This window comes from Littorina saxatilis, linkage group LG7 (assembly GCF_037325665.1).
Source record: "Littorina saxatilis isolate snail1 linkage group LG7, US_GU_Lsax_2.0, whole genome shotgun sequence".
NCBI classification, from domain to species: domain Eukaryota; kingdom Metazoa; phylum Mollusca; class Gastropoda; order Littorinimorpha; family Littorinidae; genus Littorina; species Littorina saxatilis.
The window spans coordinates 2,303,874-2,318,355 of NC_090251.1; the positions used below are offsets into that span (position 1 = coordinate 2,303,874).

Genomic DNA, 14,482 nt, shown 5'->3' on the forward strand with positions numbered 1-14,482 from the left:
TGTACCTTTATTACCCGCAGGACGTCACACTCATAACATTTCTTGAAGAAAACATCGGCCGTGCATTACATCTTATGTACGCATTATTAGAGGAACTGCTGCTCAATAAGACGCCACACATAAAGGAAGATGCACTGCGCACTTTTGGCTCGTTAATGACAAGTTCGACCGTACGCACTCTGGAACGCCTGTTCTTCACGGCTCAGAGTCGACGTGAAGAATTTTTGATCGAAGCACAACGAGTACAAAAAGATACTTCAATTAGAAATACTTTGAATGAACTTGAACAGACCTTTAATAATAAAGTTAATCCGACGAAACCCACACTGGAAAAATTGATCTCATCAGCTTCGTTCGAGACAGCGTTAAATATGGTGAAAGAGGTGCAGCTCGTTCGAGATCAGTTGATTCGGACGGCACATGATCTGCTCGCTCAGTCTGACGAATTCACAACAACGAAGAAGAAAATCAAAATCTTGTTAGAACGAATTACTGAACAGAATTCTAGTCAGGAGAAGGAGTTTTCACTTGGCGCTATAGAAAGAAGGCAAAAAGAATTGTCTGACGAACGCGACTTTTCCGCGAAAGTAACGAATCTCGCCCGCGATCTAGAACTAAATGCCTCTTCCCTGAAAGAACAACTCGAGGATTTACGCGATTCGTGGATTAAAAGATTTAAGGCGGCACCGGAATATACTCCATCGGATGAAATAGAACAACTCTATGCTTCCTTTTCGTCAGATCTAAATGCTTTAAAGCAATCCTCTAAGTATTATCAACACCGACAAACCTGGAATCATATCGAAACTAATGATGCACTCATGATTGGGCATTTAGGGGAGAAAGATAAGCGATTTAAGAGCACCATCGGCAAAATCGGTACTAGTATAAAACTTATAAATAACACGATCAATAAAGTTTCCGAAAGCGTAACAAACGCACACAAATCTTGCCGTTCGATGCATCAGAAACAAGTGGAACAGTGTAACAAAGAGTTTGACAGTCACGCCTTTAAGATAATAGACATCGTGGAAACGGCTTTTGAAATGCAAGCTAAAGAGCGGCAGAAGCAAGTGGAAGCACTGAGGTTGTTTTATAAATTCGTAACACACAATGCCCCCGTTCGTTTGGAACAGTTGCGCGTTTATCGTGGAAGTACAATGGACAGGCTTTCAAACAGCTCGGTAACCTACGTTATTAATGTGCTTACTTTTACTTTGGATGTTTTGAGAAAAGTGTTTCATATCCCAATCCCTTTTAATGATGTTAATGTAAAGGAAGAATTACGAGAACATGGAGCGTTTTCATTCCACCCGACCGACGTTCAACTTTTGCAGGTCTTGAATGCTGACATCGCAACTTTACTTAGCGTTTGTTACGAATGGATGGAGCACCTATCTCAGAGTCATCTGGCTACTCTCCTGCTACAATGCTCCAACGCAGAGCTAAAAGAAACGGCAGAAAAGATCGTCCGTCTTATCGAAGAGAGTCAAGAAAAATACAGCCTCTCACTCTTAAACGCTAAAAAAATCGAAGAAGTGAAACAGACGTTACGCGCATACGCGGACCGCAGGAGCGTGATTTCCTGCGATATAGAGAAATTGAAAAAGCGCTTGTCCAAACACGAGTATCGCCCTTCTTTGTTGTTATCTTCGAACATTCAGTCTGACTTGACCAATCTCCTCAAAGACAGCCAAACGCTGCTTTCCGATTCTACGGACGACAATACGTCCGACGAAATTCAAGATTTCGTAAAACTCTTAAAAGGCGATTTGGAAAGGGAAGACATATTCGAAGAATACATTCTACAGAGTGAGAAGGCGTATGTTAGAAAGGTAGAGGAAAAGGAAGACAGCGATAAGCTCCAAACCCTGTCATCTTACACTAAATGGTTGGTGTCCGCCTACAAGGGAGAGACGATGGAAGTTGGCGACATCCTGAAGAATGAGAAATTTAAGACGTTAACACAGATCCACTCTTCACAGCCCGCTATTAGCATCAACCAGCATAAATTTGCGAGTATGTTCGCCGATGTAAAAAGTGAATTGACGAGAGTCGAATGGCCTCTAACCCGACTACAAAAGGAAGCGAGGGTCATAACCGCTCGACTAACTAAGTTGAACGGCGAATCGGTAGAGCCTGTGTATGGTTCTGTATGTAAACTTATTTCAAACGTCGAGTCAACGAGGGTCCACCTTCAACAGCTCTTGTCTTCCTTTGACGGCTGCGCTTCTCGAGATTGTAAATGGTGGATAGAATATGAAAGGCTCCTAGCATTGTTGATCTCAGTACAAGATATTTGTCAATATTTTTCGAATAATCCCTCTACTTTCGATTTACAACAGTCGTACGAAGCGTCTCTTTTTAGTGACAGGGCGCCGTTCGATCCGTGCGGCTTAAAGGACGCTGTAATAGATTTTGTTGAAGCGCGCAGACGAATCGGGCAGACCGAATGGTTTTCAGAAACGTTTGACGCCCTACAAAATAATTTGTTGAAAGATATTAAAAAGAAGACTAAAAACCTGCTTCGAGATATAGAAAAACGCCAACAACAATTTACCGATCAGCGCGATCTACAACAAGAAATCGATCCCGAGTGTGGTTATATGTCTAGTTCACTAGCGTCTAAAATACAGGAAGTCTTTCAACAAACGGAAACAGACTTGGTAACTCCCATAGAAACACTGTTGGCAAAACAGACAGACAAAGTTAAAAAGGAAGTATGGGTAAAAAACGAAAAACACTTTACGTCAAAACTTAAACGAGCTGCGGAAGACGCTTGCCTCGAATTACGAGAAAAAAATAAAAATGCGAAACAGTGGCTGTATACTGCGATAGAACAACATAATGCGGCTCTAACGAACGTCAAACGAAAAAAACACATTGAAAAGATCACTTCCAAAATCGACAGTTTAATCAACCGGCCGCCCCCGGGAGAAGGACTTTTCTTGGACCGTGTTGTACCTCTGTTATCTACTTTGAAACAGGAGTTTATATCGGAGTCGTTTTTGTCGCGAGTGTCATTGACAGAAACGATAAAATCCCTCACTGGATGGTTTAATAGATACGCCAACGCAAGTCCACCCGAACACGATCAACAAATCACTCAATTGTCTTTGACCTTGTTAAATTATGTAGCGAAGGATGTATTTTATTCCAACGTTCCAAATATTCACGTCACGACACTACGAGATAGTATCCAGTCTCGCAGCATAGCGCTTGACGAGTACTTTAAATATACAACGAACGTCTCTGAAAAGTTTTTGAGCCTCGTGGACGTACCCATTCCCGTCAAGTTGACTAAACAGGGTGAATGGACGGTGGTCGACGACTACGAACGGGCGGTCAATGTCCGTGATAAATGCACAGCTTATAAAGAAGAACACTTGTTTTCATCCAACTTAAAGTATTCTCATGAACCTTTCTACAAAACAGTTTCAGAAATGACCGATCATTTAATTCATAGGTGGACTATCGTAACGGAGCTGCTCACTTACCATCGGAGATTACATACTTTGACAAAGTATGAATTTGATTTTTGGACAACTTATTCGAAGCTTGAGACGCTGACCAAGTGCCTTTTGTCAGATCAGAACACCTGTAAAGAAATCAAGGCATCTTTACATAAAGTTAAAGATAAAGTAGATAAGCTTTCGCCCTTATTTATATCGGAACAATCGTCGCGCATCCCATTTTATGAGGCGAATAAAGTTCTGAGAACGGATGATCCTAAACAGGTGTCGCGTTTAAAACGCTTTTATGTGGAATACTTACTACCGCTGGTCGAGCAGACACAGTTAAAGTTAACAAAACTGGATGATATTTTGAAGTTTGCCGGGCAACAATTTATCATCAGAAGGCAATCCTACACGAAAAATGCTCAGTCCTCCGCGGAGGACGATCAAGAGCGAATAAACAGCTATTTAAAAACAGTTCAAAGTTTCTGTTTAAAAACGAATGACATTTTCGAGTGGTCGCCCCTAGTCTGGGATTCTGTGGTTGATGCGTACGTTGGTGATTTCAGCGTTTCTCCGCAGACACGTATCGAAGTGTCCTTTTCGGGCGTGGAAGCGGACTCTGCATTTTCAGATTTATTTCCACAGACCCGTACAGCCGTAAAGCCATGCGTCAGTTCAACCGGCGGAAAAACGCAATTGTTGGCGTGCGAAGTTTGCCCTTGCCCATTCCGATCATTTTCGGCGATATGGAGCGAATCGGTGAACCGGGCGACTGTTCCAGCTTCGTATCTTTGCGATGAAAAGTTGGAGATGCCGAGTTTACACTCCATTACGCAAGAGAAGATTAACCAGACTTTGGAAGAATTACTTTGGATAAAGAATAATGGTAAACACGACGAAATCTTTTCATCAAGTTTTATTCTCGATGAACGAATTGTAAATTTGTTATTAGTTTTGAACATTTGGTGTGACTGGCACGTACCGGCAGCGGAGACTCACTCAGAGCGGCAACCAGTCTTTGATGTGAAGCGACATGATTTGGTGGACGTGATCGAATTAGCTCTTTTTATGTTAGATAAGGCAGAGGGAGTACCAACAACGGCAGAGTCTTACATTTCGGTTACTGCCGATGCGTTGAAGTTAAAATGCCAAGCATTAAACCGAGTCATTACATCTAATACCTCTGATTTTTTATTTCTTGCGAATATTAGGAAACTGCCGATTCCCCGCAACGTTCAACATTCCAGACTTTTCAACTGGATGAAGCTTCTGATTTTCGTTGAAGCGGCCTTCGAAAGTAACCTGTCTTCCGTACTCGCGTCCTTCGAGTCGCTGGAACATCACAAAATTTCTAATGACTCTAACGCGCTTAAAGCAAAATCTCTCAATGCCTATATTCTTTATAAATTACAATCCTTATTACGAGGACCGGACTCTCGAAAATACATATTGGAAACGTGGAAAGAGTTTGGTCAGATAGGGTGTAACCTAAAAGATCATATAAAACAGACTTATCCGGCATGCTGGAATGTAGAAAGAACCACAAGCCAGTCATCGGGCGCAACCACGTACAACAACTACTACTACGGCCCGGTAGCCCCAAACTCACCGGCGTCTTTGACGCTGTTTGATCTCATTATTCTTTGTCTCAGCCTCCGGATGAAAACCATCCTATGTACGAATATAGCTAAAGAAACCTGGATAGTGTTGAACAGAACTGTTACCGATGATGCTTTCATGAAAAGACGCGACGATGCCTTTCCTCCCCTCGACTTTCCCGAATTCGCCATGCCTTACTTAAAAGAACTCTTTCAGACTTTTGACAAGGATTGTTTTTGGATGTTACAATCAAAACATCGCGGCGAAGAGACGATAGCAATCCCCCAGAAGACGATGATTATTGATATTGTTCAACTGGACGACAATCGTGTAGATATTGTGAACTGTTACGTTGACAATATTATTATCGACGAAAAGAACGCTTCTTCTTCCTCTTTGATCAATTTATCACAACTAAAAGAAGTTACGAATGAATTGTTGGTGTCCGGAGACCGCGATAAGGAGTACGCCTTAAACTCATCCATTCACGCTTACTTCCAGCAACATCGCAATCTAGATAATACGGAAGACGATGAAAATCAAGAGGAGGGTACGGGTTTTGGAACAAATGACACAGACTCTATCCTATCTTCCGAATCGCCAGATGAAACTTTTTTTTTCACGAATCGGAGGATGCTTTGCACCGAATTAACTCCGAGGAGACGAATATTAGATCCGACTCCGACGATGGAGAAGTCATTTCACCGCCTTTAGAAAGTGCAGTCAGAGACCCTCGAAGTTTGAAAACGGACAAAGATTCGGAAACAACGGACTATAGTGACTCTGAGAGTGACGAAGGTGTGCAAGAATTACTGCAGTTGATGAAAAGGTTGCTCAACAATCAATAAAAGTAAAGAGACATCCAAAAAAAAAAGCAATCAACTCACGTTAAAATGACGAACACGGAACGAATAATCTAAGGGTCTTTTTCTTCAGGCATAAAAAACCACAAAAGTACACACACACACACACACACACACAAAACAACAAATGACAAAGAAGCAAGGGAAAGGTACTCGAAGGGAAGCTAACAATAGCACAGGCAAGAAAAGGTTAGAGTTAAAATCACCCAGTAATTTTTGAGGTCTGTAGACCAAACAAAATGTTTGAGAGGGGGAACGAAAAGAGGAGACTCACGTACTCGTGCGGACACACACACACAAGGCGGAACAGTGGTGTGAAGGGAAGGTTGAGACGAATGAATGAATTAATAAATTTAATTTCTTTTGAAGAACAACAATCAATAGTTTATATTTTTTGCTGTGACGTCCAGTCCATTTTGAATTTCCCAGAAAAGTCGTTTTTCAATTCGTCTTTTCAACTTTTGCTTTTTCTTCTTCTTACGAACGCTCATCGATTTGTCGATATAAACTGTTTTGAGCTTGTGACTAAGGAGGTAGACACCCATGTCAATTACTTCATCAAAGGGTATTGTTTTGAAGTCGCGAGTCCATAGATCATACAGTATTGGGTAAAGCTTTTTGGCGGTAGTGGACGTAAAAGAACAGCCGTGTTGAGCGAGTCGAGTTTGTAACGAATTGATATGGACAAAATGCAGACTGTCAGTTTCTTTTGGCAGTGGTTCGAGGGTGTATTCAGTCAGAACAACCTGTGATGTGGGCCATATTTTCCCACCAAACACACACCTTTCCGATTCACCCCAGTCTTCCTTCATACAGGTGGTTTCGTTCACGCACAGATGAATTGTTGAATGATGCTTACAAAAGTAAACGGGAACGCTATCAAAGTCTTCTGTGTATTCTACAATATCGCACTCCTGACGATAGAGAGAACAAGGCAGCAGTGAGCCGGTGGCCATTTCCGACTCTCGAAGCGATCCAACGGAGCGCGTTCAGGTTTTGGTTGTATGTGTGTGGTTTGTTTCTGCTTATATAAGCAGCCTGCCCGTCTGATCAGTTTTTAGTTACCCATCATTTTCGCGGCTCCACACTATAGCTGTTCCTAGGCGATCTCTTCTTTTTATTCCAACACACACACACACACACACAAAAATGTCTTCACAACTGAGAAAACCCAAAGTCCTTGGTCATGTACAGAATGTTAAGCTGACTCCTCCTGTGGTGTCACCGGTAAAGAAAGAAATAAAGCCCGTAGATTCCAACGAAGATGAGCCTTTGCTGCGAGAGAACCCAAGGCGCTTTGTTGTTTTTCCCATCAAATATCACGACATCTGGAAGATGTACAAGAAGGCAGAGGCATCGTTCTGGACGGCAGAGGAGGTCGATCTCTCCAAAGACTTGCAGCACTGGGAGAAACTGAAGCCGGAGGAGCGTCACTTCATTTCTCACGTGCTGGCTTTCTTTGCTGCCAGTGATGGTATTGTCAACGAGAACTTGGTGGAGCGTTTCAGCAAAGAGGTGCAAGTGACGGAAGCCAGGTGTTTCTACGGTTTTCAGGTTGCTATGGAAAACATTCACAGTGAAATGTACAGTCTGCTCATCGACACTTATATCAAGGACCCCAAAGAGAAGGACTTCCTGTTCAATGCCGTTCAGACCATGCCATGCGTGAAGGAGAAGGCTGACTGGGCGATTAAATGGATCAACGACCAGAACGCTCCCTACGGTGAGCGAGTGGTGGCCTTCGCTGCGGTGGAAGGGATCTTCTTCTCTGGGTCTTTTGCCGCCATCTTCTGGTTGAAGAAGCGAGGAATCATGCCTGGACTCACCTTCAGCAATGAGCTCATCAGCAGAGATGAAGGTCTCCACTGTGATTTTGCCTGCCTCATGTTCAAGCACCTTTTTCGCAAGCCCTCCCAGGACCGGGTCTACGCCATTATCGAGGATGCTGTGCGGATCGAGCAGACGTTCCTGACAGAGGCTCTCCCCTGCAATCTGATTGGTATGAACAGTGAGCTGATGAAACAATACATCGAGTTTGTGGCCGACAGGTTGCTCGTGGAGCTAGGGTGTGACAAGGTGTACAACTCTGAGAATCCCTTTGATTTCATGGAACACATCTCACTAGAGGGCAAGACCAACTTCTTTGAGAAGCGAGTGGGCGAGTACCAGCGCATGGGGGTGATGGGAAATAAGAAAGAGGATAACCACACATTCACGCTTGATGCTGACTTCTGACCCGGCTGTTGATTTTGTGTGTGTGTGTGTGTATAATTACCAATCAATGAGACATTGAGAAATCACGAATTCTTGGTTTGAATTTTTAGTTTTATTATTGAGACAAGGGGGGTATATTATTAATCGATAATGATGGTGCACTCACTATTGCCTCGTGTGTTGAATGAATTAAGTGATCCAACTTGATGAAAGACGAGGTCAAGAGGTTCCTTGGCGTTCAGCAATTTTTTGTTTCTGCTTATAAGCAGCCTGTAAAATGCCCGTCTGATCGGGATCAATCATTTGTGTTTGCTGTTGAAATGAAAACCCGCGCGTCAAATAATCAAAATAATGAGAAGGTTTGAGTGTTTTATATGTGACGTTGTAATCGTAGGAACTGAAAAAGAGAAGAACGGCAAAGTTATCGGTAGATGTGGCAGTCAAGAAGAGTTCGTTTAATAGAACTTCGACGTGTTGAAACAGTATGTCTTTATATAGAGACTGCGCTTCTAACTTTGCAGGTAGAGACGAATGAAGAGGGTTTTTCGCACGAAGCTGATCAGCGTCAAATGACACGCGAAAATACTTCAAGAAAGGCCTGAGTAGAAGCGGTTGTCGGTATAAAAGTTCTCTTTGGTAGGTAATTCCTGACAAGGCGTTCTCTTTAAAAGTGGGCCTTGAAAAAATAAATGCAGTAAATAATCCGGGAAATAGTTCCGAGGTTGTCGTGATTCGGTAAACGCCACTACGCTTGAACTTAAGTAAATACGGTACAACGCGAGTGTGAAATACTTCTTTTCCTGCAATACAAAACACCAACGCAAAAACCGCTAAGCCTACGAGCACGTAACGCTGTATTTGAGCGTAGGACAGCAAATATATATAGGCCGTACTACGCTTACTTAACTCCCCCGTACTGAGAGTGGAGAGAATGTGATCTACGGGCCAGGACTTGGAGTAAAATCGTTTGGGGTAGGTAACGTCGAGATCTTGTTTAATTAAATGAGGGGGCGCGTATCTTCTATGATCATTCAGTTGAAAGTTTGTGGCGGCTTCGATGCTGGTAGAAGTTTCGCTGTCGATGACATTCACGTCGGGAGTAAAGGTCACGTTTCTGGTTTTTTTTCCACTCGTAAAATGTTTGGACATAAATTCTTCCAACGCTTGTGGTAATACTGTCTTGACTATTTCGTCGTAATTCGAATCATCAACGTTAGAGGTGGTGGGGCTGATCCACGCCGTAATCAGCGTTAACATGTAATAGTAATCGCTGTAATTAGGAGACACTAAAGGGTTGGTTAACTCGGAAACTAATCTGATTTTATCCATCAGACAGCTTACAAATCTGGGCGTAGGAATAGATTTGGGGGGTTGATACGACGTACTACTGGCTCCAGGTCGAAGAGAAATAAACTCGCTCCTAGAAAACGTCGAGCACATTTTTACCCCTTCCTTCCTGATTAAATCAAACAACCTGTTCGTATCCCCGCCATAAACAACTATATGCGAACTCAGTTCCTTGTGTTCCTCCAACGTCGTGATGGAGGGGAGTATAAAAGAAGCTACTCGCGTTTTAGCCGACATTAGGAACTCTTCTCCTTCTCCTTCTCTTCCTCCTACCCCGTTCTCTCGCTCCTCCGCAGTCTGTCTTTCTTTTTCTTCGTCGTTAGGTGCATGCTGGTCTGAAGGACGGCCGCCACTACTACTCCTCATCACGGGAGAGTCTCGGACGCCGGATACAAGCTCTACGCGATTTTTCTGTCGATGATGCGTCCTCGTTGGTTTTTTTGTAGCCACTAGATTCGTCAGAGGAACGAGATAGTTTATTATTTCGTCTTTGGCGTAATTTGCGGATAAAAGACGTTTAGTTAATTCCGCTTCTCTTTTTTGTAGACTCCGCACGACGCCGTGCAGAGAATCTTTCTGCCTACTGTCCTCCTCCGACGCGGCAGGCTTTTCTACCTTTAACACGGAAAAGGTTCTCATGTTGTTGTTTTTTCTCTCTCTGGCTACAATGGAGTTAATTTTCAAAACGTTCTTTCACGGGCGAGACGGTGGCGTCTTGATAACTTGCGAAACGGTTGGTAGTACCAGGGAAAATGTATGCCTACTCGTGCAAGGTTTTGATGATTTTTTTTATCTCGATCTGGGACCGTCTTTAGCGATTTTTCCACCGCAGTTAATGAAGACGATCAACGCAGAATTCATCAAGCGCCATACTCAAACCTTCAATCCCGTTTTGGATCTTTCTTACGTAGAGAAAAGAAGTCTTTATTATTATCAGCCCCAAAACAAGCGAATGCTGATGGTGAGCCTGAGAAATCCGCGAGACAGACGTAAGGTCGTTGATGCGACAACCGCCGTGCTGGAACGATTAGATTCGTCTCGTTCGTGGCAGCTGTACGACACGAAGCAAAGTTATCTGAACAAATTTATGACGAACCTCCAATTGAGTCCATATGTTAAAGGTGTATGCTATCACCCTTCCCGAGTGATGCGGTGTAGCAAGCAAAGTAAATTCGAGAAGGAATACACGGTAGCTGTCTCAAACTTGAAGGCCGTAATTGTCACGGAAAAAGTAGACTCTTCTGGTGCGGTGGAGGTCGTTATACCTGACGAAACGTGCTTGGTATTTGATATCGAGTGCGCAAACGTGACTCGAATTAGCTGCATGCCTCGTCCCGCATTTCACCCCATCATACAAATCTCTTGTTGTTTTGGTAAATATTTTTCAAACGAACATACTACGGATGAACGCGTCGTGTTTTGCTACGGGCGAACGGATAATATAGAAGAGGGAAGCATCCGGTGGTATCAAACCGAAACGGACATGTTGGCTGCGTTTTGTGAGTACGTAGGCGAAAAAGACCCCGATTGTGTATGTGGCTACAATTCCGATAATTTTGATTTTCCCTACCTAGAAATCAGGTGTGCAATGTTTGGGTTAAGGTCTGTCTTTTCCAATAATTTCTCTCGCTTCAAATCAGAGCGAGCATATATAGTAGGAGACGCCGAGTTTGTAAAGTGGAAAACAACGCCCGTTATGGTTATCTGTCCCGGACGATTGGTGCTCGACGCACTCAAAATTGTAAAGCTGCAAAATCATAAGTTAGACAGCTTTTCGTTGAATCGAGTGGCCAGTGAGTTTTTAGGCGAACGTAAATCAGAGGACGTGTCCTACGAGGAAATACCGAAAATATTTCTCGCCGGAGATTCTGCAGATTTGGCCAGATGCGCAAAATACTGTCTACGAGATTCTGTGCTCACCTTTAAACTCGTGCGCAAAATTGCGGCGATTGAATTCGTGAGTGAGATGAGCAGGACGGTGTACATGGAAAGAAACGCTTTAATAAACAAAGGGCAGCAGCAAAAATGTTTCTCTTCTATCTGCGGGTCCATCGTCAGAGAAAAGGAAAACTTTGTTATTCCACAGGACGTCGATAAAGAACTGGTACCTAATCTGGGGAATATCGTTCCTGGCAAAGACAACAACAACAACAACAACAAACAAAAATACAAGGGGGCGACCGTTATCTCTCCAGTCGCGGGATATCACGGGAATTTTACGGCCGTTCTAGATTTTAATTCTCTATACCCTTCTATAATGGTGGCCAAAAATCTGTGTTACACTACTTTGTTGAAGGAGCCTCCACCTAGCCACTGGAAGTGCGGCCAAGACTATTATTTTAACGAAGAAATTGGCGTGTACTTTGTATCAGCCGCCCGAGAAAAATCTCTCTTATCCAGAATTATAGAACGCAATCTCGAAAAACGAAAATCTGTGAAGCAAAAAATGGCGATGGAAGAGTGTCCCTTCACCCGCAGACTTCTTGACAGTTCTCAACTCGCTCTGAAATTGACGAATAATTCCTTTTACGGACAATTCGGAGTTGCCAAACACGGTATCATACCCTGCTTACCTATTGCGGCGACAATCACGTCTGTAGCTCGACAAATGCTAGAGAGCACGGTCAGATTTATTCAGGAGACATACACCCGTCAAAGAGGATTTCCTTGCGACGTCACGGTTCTATACGGGGACACGGACAGTGTTTTCCTTTTAATATCGGGCTGTCGTTTGACCGCCGAAGGGGCGAAGGCTTTAGCCGTACAAATTGCGGAAGAGACGACCGCTCTCTTGTTTCAAAAGCCCATCAAACTCGACTTTGAGAAACTCTTTTCCTCTTTAATAATATACAAAGCAAAAAACTATGTCGGGGTCGTGCAGAAAGAAAACGGCGACGAACGGCTGGAAATGAAAGGAATCAAACCCGTGAAGCGGAACGTTCCCGCATTTATCAGGAGGCTTTTAATCGTTTTATTCGACTTGATTCTCTTGGAAAAAAATCTTCCGAAAGCAGAAAGTGTACTCTTACAATGCGTCGATTGGCTACGCCGAGATGGCGGAACGTGCGATTTTATTTCTCCTGACAACTTCGTTCACGTCACAATGTTATGTAAAGACGCAGACGAATACGCAACAACAACGTTACCACCGGCTCACGTGAATCTTACGCGACGTTTAAAGGCGTTGGATGATCCGGACGTCGGGAGGGTGGGCGATTACATACCGATGGTAATTTGTCGAAGAGCGGATACCGCCGCTAAAAAGATTTCAGAACGCGTGGAACATCCCAAAAATGTCGGTCGAAGAGTTGAGGAGGATTGCACGATTGTTGACGTATCCTATTACATAGAATACGCCGTAAAAGAATACGAGCGTTTATTCGGATATTGTTACAAGGGCAAGCAGCTGTGCGGACGACAGATATCAAAATTGAAAAAAGAATGTCTCCGAATTAGTCGGACGTTAAACGAAGAGTTTCATCGTCATCACATTCTAAAGGACAATCATTCTATCGTGGATTATTTCAAAATACAACACCCGAAACACACGACCAAAAAGCGTCCTCGATTAGACACCACTACCACCAACAACAATGACAATGACAACGCCGCTCGTTGTACTATCGCGGAGGATGTTTTACTACGCGGTATATTCACTGTCTCACCGAAATAAATAAATATTCTTTGTAACATATGTTGTAGCCCAGGTAGAAAACTTCAGACCATGTGAGTAAAAAATACATGTATGTAACAAATGGGCGGTGCCTTTTATCGTCCGTGTGGTTTTGATATGAAATAAAATATTTATAATTTTTTATGAATTATTGAATGATTTTTGGATTTTTTTATCATCATCGTAATTCTGTGTTGTCTCTGTCGGAAAGATGCCAAGTTCTACAACCGTTGTCAGAAAATCTTTCTCTTTTTAGCAGCGGTTGTTCCCCTTTATATGGGTGTGTGTATAGACTCTCTCTCACTCAGTCTCACTCACTCTCTTTTTCTTTCTCTTTCTCTCTTTTATTGTGCCGTGTTTATTTGGTCGTGTGTGTGTGTGTGTGTGTGTGTGTTTATGTATTTCGCTATTGTGCCGTATATATATCTTGTGGATTTGGCGACCTGTAACACCACACACCTCACACACAAACACACACTACACTCACAAACACACTACACATACATACACACTCAGAAACACACTACACATACATACACATACTCACAAACACACACACACACACTACACACGGACACACGAACGCACACCCCACAGATACAGACTCTATAAAGCAAAATCTCTTCGCAAAGAGAGAGTTTCTTAAATCACCATTTTTGTTATCTCCCCTGCACTATCCGTTAGAATGGGTCAGTCTTTAACTTGTATGTTGGGGGGATAACTCCAGTCTTATTATCTTCCCCTGCTCCAGAAAATGTTTGTTTTGTGTCGTCTGCTTTGACAGCATTTAATTTGTGTGCTTTTATTCCGATCTGGTAATTATGTATTGTTTAGGATTGTGTTTTTAGGATTTTAATAAATTATGAACAGAAACATTTATTGTTGTTGGTGTATTGTGTGTGCGTGTGCGTGTGTTTGTAAGTGTGTGTGCGTGTTGATGCGTTTGTGACGGTGTGTGTGCGCGTGTGTGTGTGAGTGTGTATTTTTCGCTTGGGCCGTGTATGTATATGTGTGGGTTCGGCGACCTGCGCCAGGCTACCCTCTTGGGATACACACACACACACACACACACACACACACACACACACACACAGAGAAAAAGAATGGAGAGAGGCAGAAGGAGAATTCAATTTTTTAGATTTCTTTCAACCGCGCACACATACATACACACACACACACACACAACACAGACACACAAACAGAAAACCACAAGAGTCTTTATATATATATATAGTTTTATTACACTCAACACCACACTTATTATATCATGTTACACGTACAATATCTAACGACGACAACAGCGGGGTACCTTCAAGCGAGCTGGCCCG

The 14,482-nt window shown here is 43.0% G+C and overlaps 1 protein-coding gene across 1 annotated transcript; it reads left to right on the forward strand.

Annotated features, from left to right (window-relative positions):
- The first annotated feature begins 7,247 nt into the window (after nt 1–7,247).
- On the forward strand, nt 7,248–8,271 carry LOC138970453 (ribonucleoside-diphosphate reductase small chain). Its single transcript, XM_070342906.1, has one exon. It carries the CDS (start codon nt 7,256–7,258, stop codon nt 8,153–8,155), a length of 900 nt encoding a protein of 299 aa, XP_070199007.1. The 5' UTR covers nt 7,248–7,255; the 3' UTR covers nt 8,156–8,271.
- Nucleotides 8,272–14,482: the final 6,211 nt, after the last annotated feature.

Coding starts and splice junctions, on each gene's coding strand:
- LOC138970453 (XM_070342906.1), top strand. CDS start 7,256: ATGTACAAGAAGGCAGAGGCATCGTTCTGGACGGCAGAGGAGGTCGAT.